Here is a 20,628-nt window from a genome sequence, read left to right as displayed (position 1 = left end):
TCAATTGCAATGCCTCTGCCAGAAGAGACCTGCAATTCGAGCAGCCTTGTAACACTTGTGTAGGAAGATGCTTGTTTTTAAAAGAAAATTTAAAATTAATGTGTGTTTAGCCTGCAAATATACTGTGTTAATTTATTGCCAAAATCTAGTCAAACGTATGTCATGTCACTAGTGAACTCTGGGGTTTTAAAGTTGGTTTATTCTCATGCAGTTTAGGACTTAATATATTAATTTTGATTTTATTACGTGGGAGAGATAGGGACTACTGAAGACAGACTTGCACTGAATATTTTTATTTTTTAATGTCTTCAACCACCTTTAAATCACTGATTTTTTTTCTATTTGAAAATGTTTTATTCCCACACAGTGTTCATAAGGAACGTACTGAAACGTCTCTATCCTGAAACTTCATCATCTCTTGTGCATACTTCGAGTGGAGAGGAGGAGGTGGTTCTCAGAAATCCAGGCTCAAAATCCGGAGAGAAGGACTTGGAAAATGTTCAGACTCTGTCAGCAGCTGCCAGTACATCAAGTGATGCACCCAGCAAATCATTTCAAGGTGAGACTGCATGCTCTTTTTTTTTCTGATAATATGCTCTTAAATATAATTCCTTTACTTGAGAACAGTGTAGTAGCTACTTTTTTCATTCAATTGATGCTAGCAGACAAATCTGAATAAAAGTGCTAGTGGTACTTGATACCTAGAATGCTTGCAGTCAGTGCATAAGTCCTCTGACAGCCAAGAAATAGCCTTGGTGTATGTGTGTGTATGCAGTGTCTAGCAGTAGCTAATACGAAGCTGGAGCCATGAGCTGGACTTCTGATCCTAGTGGGTCCCTTCCAACTAGGGATATCCTATGATTCTGTAAATGTCTTTTATCTGTTTAACAGTGAGAAAATTAATTATACTGGTACAGCTCTGCTCAACTATTAGAGTTTGGAAGGATTAGATTGGAGGGGAGTACAATGATCAGCAGTAATTTCCTGCCCTTGTGTTGCAACAGAAACCCCAGGTGGTTGTAAACCCAACAGAAGGTAAATACTAGTTCAGGCAATACATCCGTGCCCTGCTAAAGAGCGTTATTTTCAGTGTGTATGTGTGCGCTGAAAGCGATGTGAATATTTTGACAGGTAAGTAAAAGTCTTTTTTTCAAATGGTTGTAAAACATGGGTGCTATTGCCAAAAGGTGACAGAGCTGTGAAATGAAGTAGCTGTGGTATTACTTGCGGGTGAAAGGCTCTGTGCTTACATGTAGAACAAGTGTGAATTGCTTTGTGTTGTAGCTCATCTAAAATCAAATTTTGCTGTAACTGAAAGAGGTCATTAAACTGTTTGACTTGAAATACAAAGGCACGTTTCTTTAGAGTATAAAAAGCTTTCTCTGGGGATGGTGCTTAGCTAGACCTGTTACTCACAAACAGAGAAGAACTGATCACAGATGTGGAGGGGGACAGGAGATTAAAGTCCCAAAAGAAATGAGTAAATTGGCTAGTAGAATTAGAACCCTGTACTACATGAGAACAGACTTGTGTTGTTCAGGGATCTTGGTAGGATCCAATGGAAGACTGGTCTGAATATACAAAGAAGCTTGGGAGAGTTGGTAGATCGTCAAGAATAACCTCGAAGCACAAGAACAGCCCATTTTGTCATGCAGAAAGCTGAGCAAGTGTGGCTGGGTACCTGACTGAGCTTAGATATGTCAGGAGTAGCAAAGGGAAGGTGAGGCAAGGCTAGCTGGGACAGCAAGGCAGTCACAGGGGCAGTATCTTCACTGTGGAAGCAGTCCCACAGTACCTGAAAACAGAACAGAGCAGGTGTGGTAACAATAACTAGGCTCAACCAACAGTCCAGTCACACAAGGCTAATCACCAGGTCTGTGGTCAAGCCAGTGAGTAAAATCTGAGTCAGGGTGTGCATCAGCTGGGGTATGTGGCCAGGCGCAGGCATGCTGCAGTCTGACTCAGGCTGGGATTGAGGGTCAGAGCCTCAGCTTGAAAGGCAGCTCCTGAGTGAAGTGAGGAGAGGCCCCAGTGAGGCGGTGCTTACACATCTTCATAAACAACTCTTTCTTCACAGCAGTCTGGATCGACAGCTGGCCATAAGTGCAGGCAGCTAAGCTTGTAGGAGAGGGCTCTTGGACCCTATAGCACAGAAAGAAAATAGAGAGAAGGGGAAAGCAGACATTAGCTTTTGTGAAATGCATTTGTGAGGCATTCATGAGATGTGGGAAGAAACAAGAAGCAAGGGGGCAGCGTCTGGAAGGCTAAAGGAAATGTGGCCTAACTGCTCAATGTGCAAGGAACTAGTAATTGAAGACAAGGAAAAGGCTGAGGTGCTTAGTGCCTCTTTTGCCTCAGGTTTTTACTGTTAAGATTTGTCCTCAGGCCTCCAAGGACCCTGAGCCTAATGATAAAGTCTATGGGAAAGAATCATTACCCAGAGTAGATGATGATGATGGCTGGGGAGTACTCAAGCAAATTGCATGTCGATGGGACAAGATGGTGTGCGTCCAGGGGATCTGGCTACTGGCTTGTGAAGCTGCTTTCTATCATCTTTGAAAACTCATGGTGACTAGGAAAGACAAACATTATACCCATTTTTCAAGAAAGGCAAGAAGGAGGATCTGGGAAACTGCAAACACATTATAGAGTAGATCCTTCTGGAAGATATTTCCAAGCATGGGAGGGACTAAAAGGAGACAGGGAGCAGTAAGCCTTGATTTAACAAAGGCAGGTTGTGCCTCATCAACCTGATTGCCTTCTATGATGGCATGATTGGCTTGAAGACAGGGACAACACCATACACGTTGCTTAATTTTTAGCACGTCCTTCAACGCAGCCTACCACAGTGAGTATTCTCATGAGTATTCTCATCACCAAAGTGGTGAGATATCAGCTAGGCAAGTGAATGATCGGATAGGTGGATAGACTGCCAGTCGTCAAAGTTGGTGATCAGCCATACGAAGTTCAATAGATGCCTTTGTGCTAGTGTGTACCTGGGGGATTAATACTGGACTGCAGAGCCCTATGCCTGGCACAGAGTAACTTACAGGGCAGGCTGGGGATCAAAGCAGCTCTACTAAAAAGGACCTGGGGTGCTGGAGGACACCCAGCCAGGTGAGTCAGCAGAGTGCATCCTTGCAGCAAAGAAGGCTGACTACAAGTTGTGCTGTATTAGCAATATAGCCAGTAGGTCAAAGGAAGCAGTCGTACCTTTTGTGAGAACGTAGTAAGAGTAGCACCTTACTTGGGTGAGACTGTATTGGAGTGAGGCCGTACTGGAAGTACTGTGACCAGTGGGATCCTTAGTAGAAGGAAGGTAGGGACAAACTAGAGCGAGTCTAGTGGCAGGCACCATGACGGTCAGAGAGCTGGATCACCTTATGTATGAGTAGAGACAGAGAGGAAAAAAAACTTCCTTTAAGTTTTGAGACAAGTAGGAGGAAGCATCCTTACTTTAGCTACCAAATGGGTGGAGGGAGTAAACAGAAGACTGAACTGTACGACAAACACATTGAGGCAGATATGATTCCCCAGGGCGGGGAGGCAGGTGGTAAAATTCAGCCTTGAGGCTGATCAAGCATTGGAGTGGGTTGCTTAGAAGAGGGTTCTGGTATCTCCATCCTTGGAGATGCTAAAAATTGAGCAATGTACTGGGAAACTTGATCTAATTGAATCAGTCTTGAATGACTGATGACCTCTCTAAGTTCTTTCCAACGACCACTATTCTATGCATCTGTTGCCTTTTTGTGTTTGTGGTTTTTGTTGTCGTTGTTGTTTTGTTTGTGTTTTTGTTTTTTAACCAAAAGAAAAAAGCAAACCCTCCACTCCTCTGCAATGAGGATGGCTAGTAACAGCCTGGCTACAGTGCTTTCTTACATCTGTCCATAATGGAATTTGCCTTTGAAGGTTTGTGTGGCTGTTGTCCTGTGTTGCATCCAGTTAAAGTTACAGAACATTGCCTCCAAGTCTCTACTTGTTGCATTTCCATTTGTTTGCCCAGTTTATTTTTCTGGATCCATACTTTTCTGAAGCTGATTGTTAATGAGGCACAATTTTGAAAGGATGATAAAGCGTTAAACTTATGCTATAAAGTAATACTTAATAGCATTTGGAAAGAATTGTCATTTGGAAACAGTTAACTGTTTATTTCCTGTGATGAAGACGCACTGAATAAGTGTAACTACAGGGTAACTTCTTATGCTGAAAATGCCTTCATTTGTAGAGTGCTTGGCGTTCCATATAAATTATGGTCTGCTCAAACTCCAGCTTGAAGTGGGAGGTGAGCAGAACTTAGTTAATCTTGTGATGTATAACTCCTCTGTTTTGTTAGCTTTAAGAACGATGTTTTAGGAACCAGGTATAAACACGGGCTTTTTATCCAAAATCTCACTGCAGGTAAAATACAGCTCATGGGAAAGAGAAGGTGAAGCAAAAAAGAACAGCTCCTTATCTCCTTATTTAGGATTTTCACAGTAAAGCAACAAGGCTGCCCTTTAAATTAGCAGCAAACTACCAGAGCTTATTTTCTGTTGGAGGCAAGTAAATGCTATGGTACTACAGAAGGGGTTCCGCCTTAATTGATGTTCTATAAATGTCTACTAAAAAAAGAGAAAAGCCTTGGAGAAGGTTGTAGGGATAGACTCACAGGAAAAGAGAAATTGGTTACCCAGCTGTGATGCCGGCAGATAACCATTCTTTTCTGGTAATGGCTTCATTCAAATTTAATAAGAGCTCTTGCATGAGTAGTCGTTTACATGTTGTGATTTTTATGGCATTGAACACTGAAAGTATATGTTTAGTGATAGGCTGTAAGATTTGGAGCAATCGACTGCGTAGTCTTGGAAAAAGAAAGGCATAAAGGCATTGATCAATTTTTCTGATCTTATATTAAGTAACCTCTTTTTTTTAGTACAACAAGGGTTATGGGCTTTGATAATTATGAAAAAGCTGGCTGTTTAAGGGGAAGTAATCTGAGTTCAAGATAGAGAATGGAAAATGAGAGCAATTTTTAGCATAAATATGAACTCCTTCTTAGTTTGAGAGTGATTGTCAGTTCTACAAAAATGTACTGAAAATTTAAATTTAGTGTCAGTAAGAAATTGAGGATTTCCATAAAAGGAACTTGACTTAAGGTCCAAGTATTTTCTAGCATTAAGTAACAGCTTTTACTACAAAGCTTGTCACGATGTTCAGCTTGCCTTTAACACCAACTTTCAAATTGTGAAAATAGTGTTACCAATATTCACAAGCTAACCCCTGCCCCCCCCAAATTCGTGTATTTATTATAATGCCATTTGTAGCATTGCTTTAAGTGTATCTTGAAGTATAATAGGAAATATGCCCATAAAATTTTAAGATTGTACTTTTGAATCTTGATCCTGTAAATACTTGCATTTATATGCATCTTTTCAAATCAAGTAAGTTAAAGTTAAGATGCTGAAGTATTCAAAACACCAGAACCAGTGTTTATGGCTGGTTCTCATTTGATCTTGAAAGGTGTTAATAGTTTAGTATCAGAAATGATTGTCCCATAAAATTCCACACACAGTTCTGGAACTGAAGCTTACAGAATAGTTGGAGATGAAATAAAAATTCTGAGGGACACTGTCCTTTGTGACTACAGACTGATCTTCTGAATTACATTTACATTTTCTTACAGATGCTGGTAGTTCTGTTAGGGGTCGAGAAAACGTGGAGATGCCACTCTTCTTCTGAATCCCAAAGAGGGAGAATAATCGCTTATATCTCACTCTTAAAAAGATTTTTAAGTGACTTTAAAAAAAAAAAAAAGAAAGAAATCTGTGGCCAAAATTTTGGGAGTATACTTTCCCTTTGGATTCTAATTTTCCTAAATCGATTTTTTCCCCTATTCTGCCATAGTATTCAGTAAGAAAATTAATTTAACCAAAAAAAAAAAGGATTTATTTAGCAATTTAGGACATTTAAATAAGACTTTCTAAACATTTCTTCCTTTCAGGAACCTGACTTTTTCTATTGCAAGAGTTACAGCTCTTAATTTCAGAGGATTCCGAAAAGAGGTGGTTCTTGCTTCAACATAAAATTTAAAGAGGTTCTAGACAGCATGCTTTGTTACCTTAAACCTTTTAAAATCAAGGCAATTAACCTGAGCCTTGTTGAGTGCCGAAGTATTAAAGAGCAAATGGAAAACTGAAATCTCCTACAAAGAAGGGGATTTAACTTTCCTTTCCATGACCTTGCAAATATGCTTTCAAGTGTAAATACCTAAAAACTTCTTGTACTGAAGGAAAAGAAAAAGTGTCTAGCAGATGACTAAGGAAGCGTTTCTAAGTATAAATTACTCACTTAAATGTGGCCTTTGTCTAGATTTTGTATTTTGAGGATTGATTTTGTTCATTTCCAACCCTTTTTAGGGCAGGATCTACCTGCAACAAGGATTAATTTCATGGTGATGTTTCTCTTGAGACCTGTAATTCTGTGATTTCTTTACTTTTGTTGATACTTTAAAATCTCACTAATTACTCATAAAACCTTTAATAGTACATATTCAAAATAGACTTCCATGCTTCTGGCTAGAAACTTGAGACTTGCTACCTTTCGAATTGAATTTTTAATGGCCTCCCTAATCGTGGGTCTTTTTCTTGGCCAGAATTATTAGCTATCTTTTAAGGGACTTGGGATTTACTGATTGATGTTTACCATCTTCGTTATAAAACTTAAAATCTAAGAAATGAAGATGAATAATTGTATACAGGTGAAATATATATATATATGTTTTCCTTCAATGCATGTTTCACTTTTGGCTTTTTTCCCCTACTTCTGGAAACAAAATCGAAATGCAGAGGGCCTAGACAGTGTGAGATCTTGTGGAGACATCCTACCTATTCTTTTTTGTTTATTCCTTTTGTGGAAGTGTTAATAAAGAAAAATGTGAAGATATTACTATTCCAAAGGTCAAAGTTTTAATTCGGGGGGTTGGGGGAGAATACTATATTATTCTACCAGAGTAGACAAAAATGCAGTTTAATCCATGTTCTTAAAATAAAAATGTGAATCTTACCACCTGTGGAATATCCCAGCATCGCTGGGTTCCATATATGGATTTCCTGATAAAATTCAATGCAGCTGTTAGACTTTTCTTTCCTTGTGTGGGTTGTCCACCTTACCCTTTCCCTTAAAGTTATTAATGCTGTCAGTACACCGTGTTTCAGAAATTATTAGAGTTGGGATACATGGACTGTCTCCTTACTAGCTCTACTCCTGTAGTGACAGAAGCACCTAGAAGACAACACTTGTCAAAGAAATATATATATGTATATGGTTAGCACTGGCTTTCAGCTGATCAAACTGCTGAAGCGCATATGCTTAAGGACTCAAACTCTAGCAGCACACAGTGCAGTGAGCAGCTTTAGGGACTGGTTCAGCATCACTTCAGCAGTACATTGCTCAGAAAGGCTGTCTATTGTGAATAAGCTCAAGAGCAATGGAGATTATAATTACACACTAAAGTGTTGTCACACAGTTTTGTGTTCTTCTCTCAAGAGTCTATAAATTCTCTCATTACATGCTTTATTACAATGGCTTTATGCTGTGCAAATGGAACAAATATATCCAAAAACGAATGTTTGACAGAAGACACCAACCTCTTGTGGTTATGGTGGAAACAGTGTTCAACCAGATTTCTGAGTTGGTAGCTATATGCTTGAAAGGGAATGTAAAGATCTGGGGCTTGGGGGAGGAAAAAGATATTTATATCCTGTCTCTGTTCAGAGTGAGTGGGCTGCCTGTATAATATCTGTAACTTCAGTTGTGACAGAAACAGCCTTGTCGTTTGGTCTCTGGTTCCCCTAGCAATGCTTTTTTGCTGCTGGTTGACCTGTTCTTTCCTTTTCCAGTGTTCTTGCATATGTACGTACACTTGCTCTTCTCTTCTACATCTTCATTTCAAACAGCTTAGCTTTCATAGAGAAATCTGCTGGCTTCTGTGACAACTGAAAGCAATTTAACAAATAGCTCATCTAATAGTATGTAGCAGTTGCTTAATTGGAGTAGAAAATGCCAGCTTTAGCTGTATGTGTAAACAAGCTCTAAACCTAACTGTAGCCAGCTGCAGGGAAGCTCATTACCTCGAGAAAGGAAACAGAAAATGGCTTGTGTAAGGTTATCTCGATAAAATGGACTTGTTTCAACTAGAGGAAGGCTGACAGACAATCCTGAGGTAAACCTAACTTCATTGTAGTTCGTGTGTGTGTTGGCATTTGCACTGTCCACTCTGGCTCCCTGTTTGAAATTATTTCAATGCATTAATGACAAAACAGGTTGTGCGAGATGCCTCTCATGCTCCCATGTACGCTGTGAGTGTAGAACTTCAGCTGTCATTGTCAAAATTGTAGTTATTCAGTCAAACTTCATGTTTGCACTGCTTGATTCCTACTTGTCTTTCCCACCAAATGTACCTTCTAACCGTTACTTGAAATGAGTGGAACTGTTACACTGTGAGTTTGTTACTGAATTAAGTTCAGGGCAAAGGATTTTCCATATTTTTTGTACTCCTGGGAGTTGCATTATTTTTGTAAGCAAATGAGAGTGGACTTGCAGAGGCGACCGGCTCCGGGGCAGACGCGTGCTGCAGCGGAGCGCGGGATCGGGACAGGCAGGGCTATTTTTCGGGCATCGAGCCTACGTGAGGGAGCCGCCAGGCACCGGCAGCCCTCGTGAGGGAGGCTGACGAGGCGTAGGCGGAGCCAGCAGCGTCAGCGACAGCTCCTCCCCCCGGCTGTTCAAAGGCAGCCCTTAGGGAGCGCGAGCGACCAGGAGCGCGGCTAACAGGGCCGGCAAACAGGGAGTGACGCGGCAGTTAGCGCGGGCAGGGCGGGCAGGAAGGGCGGAGCGCTCACACCCGCCCATAGGGACACCTCCTCTAACGGTACTCTCCCGTCAGCTGGGCTGCAATGGTCTCCACCAGGCACGGTGCTTTCTCTAGGAAGTCAGTACACACCCAGACCGACTGCCCGTCCAAACATGCGGCAGTTCAGGTCTCCGGGTGCGGGGAGTGTCTGAGCCTCTTGCTGCCATCGGCGGGAGGCAGAGGGACTGCTTGCGTGAGGTGCGAGCAGGTGGACGACCTGGTCCGCATGGTGGCGGAACTCAAGGAGGAGGTGCAGAGGTTGAGGGATATCAGGGAGTGCGAGCAGGAGATAGGCTGGTGGAGTGACTCCCTGCAGGACCGGAGGGAGAGGGACCGGGGTGAGACGCCCCAAAGGGGGGTGGACCCCCTGCCCTGTCGCCATCGGGCAGAGGGAGGGGACCTGCGAGTTGAGGAGGAATGGAGACAGGTCCCTTCTCGACCTCGCAGGAGATGCCCTCCCCTTCCGGTGCCGCCTTTCCAGGTGCCCTTGAACAATAGGTTTGAGGCCCTGGAGCTTGAGAGACCGGTGGGTGAGGACGAGGTAGGAAGCCTACCCAGGAGGATGCCTGAGGTGAGGAAGTTGACTCCACGCCTCAGGACTGCCTCCACCAAGAAAGAAAGAAGGGTGATTGTTGTGGGCGACTCCCTCCTCAGGGGAACGGAGGGCCCTATTTGTCGGCCTGACCCCACGCATAGGGAAGTCTGCTGCCTCCCTGGGGCCAGGGTCAGAGACGTTACCAGGAAGCTTCCAAACCTGGTTCGCCCCTCTGACTATTACCCGCTTTTGATAGTCCAGGCTGGCAGTGATGATCTTGAAAAGAGAAGCCTCAAGGCTATCAAACAGGACTATAGGGGGCTGGGACGATTGGTGGGGGGAGCGGGAGTGCAGGTGGTGTTTTCGTCTATCCCTACGGGGGAAGGGAGAGGCACGGAGAGGACATGGAAAGCTCACGTGGTTAATAGGTGGCTCAGAGGCTGGTGCCAGCACAGAAATTTTGGGTTTTTTCACCATGGGGAGCTTTACTCAGCACCCGGCCTGATGGCCCCAGACGGGTCCCTGTCTCCAAGGGGAAAACGGATCCTAGGCCAGGAGCTGGCGGGGCTCATAGAGAGAGCTTTAAACTAGGTAAGAAGGGGGACGGGGCTCAAACAAGGCTTGTTGGAGCCGTGCCGGGGGAAACAATGGCTAGGCTGGGGAAGAAGGCGATGGCCCAGCTGAAGTGCATCTACACTAATGCACGCAGCATGGGTAACAAACAGGAGGAGCTGGAAGCCATTGTGCAGCAGGAAGGCTACGACTTGGTTGCCATCACAGAGACGTGGTGGGACCGCTCCCACGACTGGAGTGCTGCAATGCCTGGCTATCGGCTCTTCAGGAGGGACAGGCAGCACAGAGGGGGTGGTGGCGTGGCTCTCTACATTAGAGAATCTTTTGATGTTGTGGAACTCCAGGCTGGGAATGATAAGGTCGAATCCCTGTGGGTTAGGATCCGCGGGAAGGCCGGCAAGGCTAGCGTCCTGGTCGGGGTCTGTTATAGACCGCCGAACCAGGATGAGGAGACGGATGAGGAGTTTTATAGGCAACTGAAAGAAGTTGCAAAATCGTCGGCGCTTGTCCTCGTGGGGGACTTCAACTTCCCGGATATATCCTGGAAACACAACACGGCACAGAGAAAGCAGTCTAGGAGGTTTCTGGAGAGCGTGGGAGATAGCTTCCTGACGCAGCTGGTCAGTGAACCTACCAGGGGAGGTGCCCCGCTAGACCTTCTCTTCACAAACAGAGAAGGACTGGTGGGAGATGTGGTGGTCGGAAACTGTCTTGGGCAGAGTGACCACGAAATGGTAGAGTTCTCTATTCTTGGCGAGGCCAGGAAGGGGACCAGTAAAACTGCTGTATTGGACTTCCAGAGGGCTGACTTTGAGCTGCTCAGGACGCTGGTTGGCCGAGCCCCTTGGGAGGCGGTTCTGAAGGGCAGAGGAGTCCAGGAAGGCTGGGCGCTCCTCAAGAAGGAAATCTTAACGGCACAGGAGCGGTCCGTCCCCACGTGCCGAAAGACGAGCCGGCGTGGAAGAAGACCGGCCTGGCTCAACAGAGAGTTGCGGCTTGTGCTTAGCAGAAAAAAGAGGGTTTATAATCTTTGGAAAAAAGGGCGGGCCACTGAGGAGGACTACAAGGATGTAGCGAGGCTGTGCAGGGACAAAATTAGAAAGGCCAAAGCTCATCTGGAGCTCAACCTGGCTACTGCCGTTAAAGACAACAAAATCCTTTTACAAATATATCAATGCGAAACGGAGGACTAAGGAGAATCTCCATCCTTTACTGGATGCAAGGGGAAACCTAGTTACTAAGGATGAGGAAAAGGCTGAGGTGCTTAATACCACCTTTGCCTCAGTCTTTAGCGGCAATACCGGTTGTTCTCTGGATACCCAGTGCCCTGAGCTGGCGGAAGGGGATGGGGAGCAGGATGTGGCCTTTGCTATTCATGAGGAAATGGTTGGCAACCTGCTAAGGAGCTTGGATGTGCGCAAGTCGATGGGGCCGGATGGGATGCACCCGAGGGTACTGAAAGAACTGGCGGAGGAGCTGGCCGAGCCGCTTTCCATCATTTATTGGCAGTCCTGGCTATTGGGGGAGGTCCCAGTTGACTGGCGGCTAGCCAATGTGACGCCCATCTATAAGAAGGGCCGGAGGGCAGACCCGGGGAACTATAGGCCTGTCAGTTTGACCTCAGTGCCAGGAAAGCTCATGGAGCAGATTATCTTGAGGGTCATCACGCGGCACTTGCAGGGCAAGCAGGCGATCAGGCCCAGTCAGCATGGGTTTATGAAAGGCAGGTCCTGCTTGACGAACCTGATCTCCTTCTATGACAAAGTGACGCGCTTGGTGGATGAGGGAAGGGCTGTGGATGTGGTTTACCTTGACCTCAGTAAGGCTTTTGACACTGTTCCCCACAACATTCTCCTCAAGAAACTGGCTGCTCGGGGCTTGGACTGGCGTACGCTTTGCTGGGTTAGAAACTGGCTGGATAGCCGGGCCCAGAGAGTTGTGGTGAATGGAGTCAAATCTGGTTGGAGGCTGGTCACAAGTGGTGTCCCCCAGGGCTCGGTACTGGGGCCGGTCCTCTTTAATATCTTTATCGATGATCTGGATGAGGGCGTCCAGTGCACCCTCAGTAAGTTTGCAGATGACACCAAGCTAAGTGCGTGTGTTGATCTGCTCGAGGGCAGGAAGGCTCTGCAGGAGGATCTGGATAGGCTGGACCGATGGGCTGAGGTCAACTGTATGAAGTTCAACAAGGCCAAGTGCCGGGTCCTGCACCTGGGGCGCAACAACCCCAAGCAGCGCTACAGGCTGGGAGATGAGTGGTTGGAAAGCTGCCTGGCCGAGAAGGACCTGGGAGTATTGGTTGATAGTCGGCTGAATATGAGCCAGCAGTGTGCTCAGGTGGCCAAGAAGGCCAACAGCATCCTGGCCTGTATAAGAAGCAGTGTGGCCAGCAGGTTTAGGGAAGTGATTGTGCCCCTGTACTCGGCTCTGGTGGGGCCGCACCTTGAGTACTGTGTTCAGTTTTGGGCCCCTCGCTACAGGAAGGACATGGACGTGCTCGAGCGAGTCCAGAGAAGGGCGACCAAGCTGGTGAGGGGTCTGGAGAACAAGTCTTACGAGGAGCGGCTGAGGGAGCTGGGCTTGTTCAGCCTGGAGAAGAGGAGGCTCAGGGGCGACCTTATCGCTCTCTACAGTTACCTTAAAGGAGGCTGTAGCGAGGTGGGGGTTGGTCTGTTCTCCCACGTGCCTGGTGACAGGACGAGGGGGAATGGGCTGAAGTTGCATCAGGGGAGTTTTAGGTTGGATGTTAGGAAGTACTTCTTTACCGAAAGGGTTATTAAGCATTGGAATGGGCTGCCCAGGGAGGTGGTGGAGTCACCATCCCTGGAGGTCTTTAAAAGACGTTTAGATGTAGAGCTTAGCGATATGGTTTAGTGGAGTACTTAGTGTTAGGTCGGAGGTTGGACTCGATGATCTTGAGGTCTCTTCCAACCTAGAAATCTGTGTCTGTGTCTGACTTGTACTGATGACTATGAAATAAAAATTGTGGGTTTGGGGGGAAAAGGAGTGGTTAAAACCTTAAACTTTGTTTACTTTTATTCTGATGAGCACATCTGTTTGTTTCCAGACTAGTTTCAGGTAAGTCCCAGTAATAACATAATCACTTAATCAGTGAGTGCAATTAGCTAATTACAACATAGACATGGCCTTTTAGATTTGGTGCTGCTACGTTATTTTTTATATTGATTGACAGGTGGTATAAATTTGGCTTTTGAAAGGTGTGTTCATATTTGTGTGAACAAATAAGATCTACAGCAGTAGGAGAAATGATAGTTATGTGCTAACTGAAGATTTCTAAGATAGCTTTATTTTCATGTTTATACAACTTGATTTCTTAGACATATAACCAAAATATCATCTATTATCATATTCCAGGATGTATACAAGACAATGAAGCCGTTAAATAAGTAGCTTAATACTTTAGCTATATAGTGTTTCATCATTACCTCAGATATTCAGCTTTCAGAAAGTTCAAAGTGGTACAAGCTGCTAATTTTTTTAATAGTATATACCTCACCTGTATACAATTATTATTCTTCTGTCTCAGCATTCTAAGATTTTCATCTACCTGTAGTCAGATTCTGTTCTGGAAAGTATTCGTTTTCTTGGTTTCCTAGCTCATGGTTTTTCCCTACTTCATTCTCACTTTGTGTTGTGCTTTTTCCAAAGGAATGTTGATGTTTCAATAGTTCATACGTAGCTGAAGAATGAGAAAAGGAAGAAGCATCTCTGCTTTTCTTTGTTTTCTCTGTGACAGTGTTTGCCAGGTCTAATGTAATGAAGCTGAGTTTGGGTAATAATAGTAAGTCCTATCCTCAATAAAATGAGCTATAATACAGCCTTTCTTGGTGTCTAAAAAAGTAAAATCTTAAGAGTTAGAGTACTTGTGGGAGGTAGTGAGGCAAATAAATTTGAGCTCTCTTGTTCCTTGCTTTTTATGAATTTCCCATACCAACTTTGGGCCTTGTAAAATGGCTATATCTTTATTGACCTCAATTTCCTTCTGAAGTTTTTGATTTCTATCAAGCTGAGGGAAAAGACAGTGATGAGGAAGTACTTTTGATTTCTTTTTAAGTTGCTTTTTTTTAATCCTCTAGTCCTCTGAGCACACTTGTATTAAACTTCTTCAACCTGCAGACTTCAGTAATCTAATGAGGTATATAAATTCCTTGTTTGACGATGTCACTTTCATTGATAACTTCTTCAATTATTCCGTTGGAGATATTAACAGGAAACAAAATGGTTTACAAATGTGTTTTAATCCAAACTTATAGATGAGTGTCATTTTTCACTGGCTACAAAAAATGCTTGCAAGAAAAAAAAAAAAGAAAACAGTTCCTTGTTTTCTTTTCTTTGTATAGCTATATAATGACCTGTGGCGTACTTTAAAATAGGAAAAGAAAAATCTTTATTAGTTTTTAGATCATCCTACACCTGTTTGAGCTCTTAAGAAGGAAATTGGATTCCTGCTTTTAATACAAATGAGTATATAATAAGGCCTAGTATTCCGTGGAAACAAATGTTAATCTTATACTATATAGAAGTTGCAATCTACATGAAAATAAATACATGGCCATAAAAAGTGTGAGATGTGCAAATACGCTGGTAGAAATAAACTACCAGCATTTAGAATCAGAGAAATCATGAGAGACAGTACAGCAAAATGCTAATAAATGGGAAAGACTTCAATGAGCCTGCGGCATAAATAATGAGCCAGCTTTGAGAAATAGTTATGGGTGAATTGCCACAAAAAAAAAAAAACACGCCCTATTCTAAAGCCCTTAAGAATGGGTACTTTGCCCTTAGTTGTGCATAAGCCCTAATAGCACTTTAGGCACTGAAGATCTCGGTGCTGCTGAATGACAACGTTATAATTGCATACTTCTCGGCTGGATGATGAATCTGAATAAGGAAGTGTTAAGATGACCTGTGATGGGTGTTTGAACCTTAGATTTTAAATTAACTTCCAATTTTATTAAAGCAAAACACTTTAAAAGCAGAACATAAAATCCAAAGTAGATGGCTTTTCCAACGTAGCCAAGGCTTAACAAAAATAATTACATTGGCACTACTTCTAGATGTATGAGACCTTTAATGTAAGGTAGGCATGGGGATCATTGTTAGTTTGGGTGCTGTTATTCATCTTTCCATTCCTCTTCCCCTCTAATCAAACTTGTGCTTGAATACATAGGCTGAAACATAGCTTTTTAAATGTGATGTAGACCCTTCTTTCCCAAAATATTGCAATACGCTTAGCTGAAAAGGCTTGGGAGTCTGTCCCACCAAATTTACAGCTGCCAGTGGGTGGTTGTATCTAGTTCCATTGAAAAATCTAATCATTGTCTTAGGACGTTGGAAAGGACGAATTGTGAGGCTGGACAGCAGTTACCCTCTTCCTTTTCCATTGTGTGCAATTTGCATAGAATCACTAAGGTTGGAAAAGACCTACCAGATCATCTGGTCCAACCATCCCCTTACTACCAATGTGACCCACTCAGCCATGTCCCTAAGCACCAGGTCCAACCTTTCCTTGAACACCCCCAGGGATGGTGACTCCACCACCTCCCTGGACAACCTGTTCCAATGAGTGACTGTGCCCGCGGGGAGAGAGCTGCTGTAGGCGTTGGTTCCAGCCATACCTTCCATCTGTGTTAAGCCATGGGCGAGTGCTATCTCCCAGAGGAACTGCCTGGGAAAACCTTGTACTCATCCAGTCTCCTGAGAAGCTTGGTGGTCATGTGGCGCTTAGGGACGTGGTTTAGTGGGTAATATTGGTGGCTGGGGGACCATTGGACCAGAAGATCTTGGAGGTCTTTTCCAGCCTTTATGATTCTGTGAGGACCAGGTGCAGATTGTCATACATTAGTCTTAATTCCTCAAAGGAATTAAGGCAGGATGAAAGAGAAACTGCTGCTGATCATCCATCTTGTTAGCTTTCCAGCAGTGTGATAACTTGCACAAGCTGCTGTGGGCCAAGGGTCTGTGGGCAGAAGACCTAGTTTTATTTATTTAATTGAAGTATTAAATCACCAATTCATAAAGGGAATGCTTGGGAAAGACTTCCTAAGCACTGACTTTGTTTACTTTATAGCCATTTCCATTAGTTGAGCAGAGGGAGCAGCATCTGTAACTTCAACTTTCTCTTTTTAATGAAGTGTCACTTAGAGTGACATGGAGTGTCAGGATGGAGGTTGGAAGGAAGTGACTTGAGTGACAACATGCTGCCAGACACAAATGGTGTACAGCCGAAGAACAGGGAGTAGACTTGTATAATGTGGCCAGGCTCCTACTGCCAATTTGAGAGTGAAGCAAAAACATGCTATTTCTTGAATGTTGAAGGATAGCAGACCTTTTCAGTCTAAAGACAACTGTGTCCACTGTAGCAGAAAATAAGGTCAATCTAGAAATTCTAGTACTGCCATCTAAACCGCTATGCAGTGGCCAATGGTGTTGCTGAAAAGAGTATTGGAATAAAGTAGGCATATTGTACTGCTTCTGCTTCCCACTAATGTTGTCCAACAGTTCATAACCTGGGTATTTTCTGAGCTGGAGGTATGCACTTAATTATATTTTTTTTTCGTTACTTATTTATTTGAATCTATGTAAATTGTACAACTTCGAGTAAAAATGCACACTCTGAAATCTTACCTGGCAGGCAGGGGAATTTATCATTCAAAACAGAATAGCAAACATCTTTAAGACTGTAAATCTGAAGTATACTCTGCAGAAGAAAATGATTTTTCAGTATTCTGATGCAGGTATTGGTACCAATGAAATACATGACAATAGCAAATAGCGTAACTTGAGATCATTAGATATCCAAAAGCCATTCAGTTAACTTTTATTTAGAAAATGATGAAGAATCTTTGGAAGGTGTGTATCTTTACCCAACGACTGGCTTGAGTGGCTCTCCTCATTTAAACAATAAAGTACGTTTAATGAGGGGGATGGATTGGATACTAATGTTTGCAGATGAGAAATTATTTAAGGATTAATTAAATCAGAAAGATCGGGCACTTTAGAGGTGTTAAACAAGCTAAAACAATTACCGTGATAGTAAATTATGTCTATTAGCTCTTCGTAAGGGAGTTCCTTATCTTCATGAAAGCTAAGTTCCCACCTGCAACAGTGACTTTGTACCTAGCAAAGTAGCACAAAGCTTCCATTAGTGTGATGGTTGTCACTTGGCTAAAACAAATGTCCTAGTTTTCATGTCATAGCCTCAATCTAATTTATATTTAATGAAAATGAGGGCTAGAATATAGTCATATTCAACAAATAAAATGCACTAATGCAAACATTTTAAAGGAGATAGCAGACCACCTTCGAGCCTCACTTTTGTCAAGATCCTTTCTTCTGCGGTGGGGTTACAGTAAATGCTAACCTGAAGAATATCGACTTCTGTAAAAAGCTCTGTCACTGGATTAATCAGACCTTGGCTTTGATCCAGCATCAGTCCCTGCCTTCCTGGGGTTTCCTGTAAGGAACTCTTTTGAGGCTAAACTCTTCTCCTGCACTTCCCCAAGTGGCTCCTGGGTGTTTCCTAGGCGTAACTTCCTAAAGTCAGGGACAGGTAACTTGCCTCTTGGCTACTGTGTAGAAAAGTCTGCAAGAGGTTCTGGCTGACCACTGGTCCTGGGTCCTCTATTTGCTCTACTACTTCCACCCTGTGGAAACAAGGGATTGAAGCTAGATGATCTTTAAGGTCCTTTTCAACCCAGGCCATTCTAAGATTCTAGGAAACACGGTGCTTGGTTATCGAGGCTTTCTGAGTTGCAGGAAAGCACTTGCCAGTAAAGACAGATTGGGAAACTGTATTTGGTGGAGGTGCCAGGGTTTTGGTAGCAGGAGTGCCGCGGGGGTGGCCTCTGTGAGAAGGGTCCAGGGGCTGCCCTGTCTTGTTCCACAGCTAACAGCTAATTCCAGTTCCTTCCAAAATAGTCCCACAGCAGGACTGTTTGCTTCCCAATACCCAGACCTGTAATTAAATATATTAACTGGCAATAAATTAACTTCTCCTAGTGAAGTCTGTTTTGCCCGCAGCAGTAACTGGTAAGTGATCTCCTTGGTTTTATCTCAGCCCAGGAGCTTTCCCATGCCTGTTTGCCCTGTTTGTTCCCTCCACCCCATCCTCTCTGGCTGAGGGGAAAACGAGCGAGCAGCTGGGTGGGAGTTTGGTTGCTGGCCAGGGCCAACCCACCACAGAAACATGAAGCCTCATCACTACCTGGGGATTAATCACTTTTACCAGCAAGCACAGGGCTGAGGTCATACGAATGCAGTTGTGGCCAGAACATGTTCAAAGTGTTGCCAGGTGTGACAGCACAAAGATGTTCAGGCTGAAGCCATGCTGAAATACCCGCACTCCAAGTTGCAGGTAGGAGAAGGCTTTAGAAGCTTTAAGATTCCAAAATTAACCTGAAACAAAATACACTATCTTTACCTGAAATGATGACAGACTGAGCAGTTGGCAACTTTACTTGGCTAAGGTGAGGTGGAAGCTTTACTCTCAGCTCCTTAAGACGTCCCATACTTGTGTGTGGCAGGGCAGCACGCGATAACATAGCTAGTCGGGCTGCTGCCATCCTTGCAGATGTAACCTTGGTAACGATGCAGTTTAGATGCACTTCCCCACTCCGTGCACAAGGTTGATTTATATGCAAAGGAGCCTTGTGTGGGGAAAGTCGTGGACTGGAATATGAATAGGAGACAAGTTGGTTCAAAATATTTATTCTGTATTCTTAGTTTACCTTTAAGAACGATATTTGTTCTTTTTTGATTTTTTAAGATTTCTTTAAATGTTTGTCTTTTTTTATTGAATAAAATAAAACCACAGAAACTGTAAACTGTTTGCCTATGCTACCTGTGGATAAGCACCTAACACTTTGTGTGCAAATACAGTAAGACTTCTGAGTTTTCTCTTTGTGATGCATTAGACAAGAAAAAAACACCCACTATGCTTCTTGGATAAGTGCATTTGTTCGATTTCCCATAACGTGTTAAGGTTACAAAAATGTGGCTCCCTCTAAACTGTACTTCTTTTCTTAATGATGCTGCAACAAATCACTTAGAGATTGACTGATAATTGGTTTGATCTAGTTTCGTTACTGGAAATATCAATTTGGTGAATTCATGACTTTTAACTAGTAGGAAGAAGGGCATATTTGAGTACTTCCAGTATCTGATTATTTTCATTAGTTATAAATATACGTATATATTTTAAAAATAGTACAATGTCATGTTTTTATGTGCTTATCTGCTTTGCAGCAGTGTTCAGGACTTTATAATCAATCCGTCTCTGCTTAGCCCAGGGAGACTGGCCTCAGTCTGGAAAACTCCAGACTTCATAGTTTGAGACTGAGCAATTGATGTGTTGAGATTATACAGCTGTGCTTGTACTGTTTAAGATATGGTAACTGTGTGGTTTTACATACTTCTACAGGATTAACAAAGACTAATGCCTTATTCATGGTTTTTAAGCTACTTCAAGATGTACATAGAGTAAATAATGTGGGGACTTCCATTTAAAAATTTCTTAAATTTCTTTTGAGTGCTCACTCCTTTACGGAATAACAGTTGTTAATGTTCTTCTTCACAAGAGTAGGTGTTAACAGATTTTCCCCCATATTGGGTTTTGTTCAGCTGTTTTGTCCTAGGAGGTCAATATATCTCCCAATAAATCCAATTCTTGTATGATTAAAGGGTTTAAGTTAGCCATGACTACTGCAAATTGAGTTTAATGTCTTACAGTTGTCTATGGTTTTATAGAACTCAAACATAAAGGGGGGGGGGAAAGGTGTGAAATGCAGGGAAATAATTTTTTTAAATTATTCAGAAGGGAATAATTCAAAATACGTTTACACATACTTGTAATTTAAAACTATCACCAATTAACACTTCATCATTAATCAACATGGGGGGGGAACAATGCAAGTACTGCCAGTTCAGTGATTTGGCGTCAGCTTCACAAAAAGGACTTGTAAAAGAATTACTCAAAATTAATTTTAGTTAATCTTTTTCCAAATCATGTAATTGCTCTTCATCATATTGTATTAATTATTTAACTTCCTTTATTATCCTTTGAAGCATCATCAATGTCAGTTTGAAATTTTTTGGCTTGTTCAAGAAGAACAACTATTTTCTCATGTATTATCAAAATAAAAAGATTGCATCCTGATAATAAAAACCACTGTGATATGTAGCTTTTCAAAAGTGCCTTAAATATTCTGAAACGTAATCATCACGGATATCTAGGGTGATCAGTCATGCTGAACTCTTTGAAGTGTTTTATCTGAGAAATTTCAACCTGTATAGATAAATTACATGCTTGGATAGAAGAGAACTTAGTGAAAGCTATTTCGTTATAGAAATAATTCTTGTTAGGGATCTGTGTTTCTATCAGACACAACTACGTTTTAAATATTGAGGTATTTATCTACCCATTGCTACAGCTTGGTAATGGGCTCAGATCATCTCAGATCTTGCACATCTGTGAAGAGGCTAATTTTGTGCACCTGCCAAAGACCTTTTCACCAAATAGTATTACAACATTGACAACATTTCCATCTATCTTTAAATGGGCAAGTTGCCCTCAAGGAGGGAAGCTTTATGCTGTGTTGGTGCTGGCTTA

The 20,628-nt window shown here is 42.8% G+C and overlaps 1 protein-coding gene across 1 annotated transcript in view; it reads left to right on the top strand.

Annotated features, from left to right (window-relative positions):
• ERICH1 (glutamate rich 1) overlaps positions 1–20,628 on the top strand; it is a 75,418-nt gene that overhangs the window by 13,306 nt on the left and 41,484 nt on the right. Inside the window, exon 2 of the mRNA XM_035543037.1 lies at positions 368–559. Within this exon, the coding sequence (XP_035398930.1) occupies positions 368–559 (192 nt within the window). The remainder of the gene's footprint in view (positions 1–367; positions 560–20,628) is intronic.

Source organism: Cygnus atratus, chromosome 3 (assembly GCF_013377495.2).
Source record: "Cygnus atratus isolate AKBS03 ecotype Queensland, Australia chromosome 3, CAtr_DNAZoo_HiC_assembly, whole genome shotgun sequence".
Taxonomy (NCBI): domain Eukaryota; kingdom Metazoa; phylum Chordata; class Aves; order Anseriformes; family Anatidae; genus Cygnus; species Cygnus atratus.
This window is presented reverse-complemented; position numbering and strand designations above follow the sequence as displayed.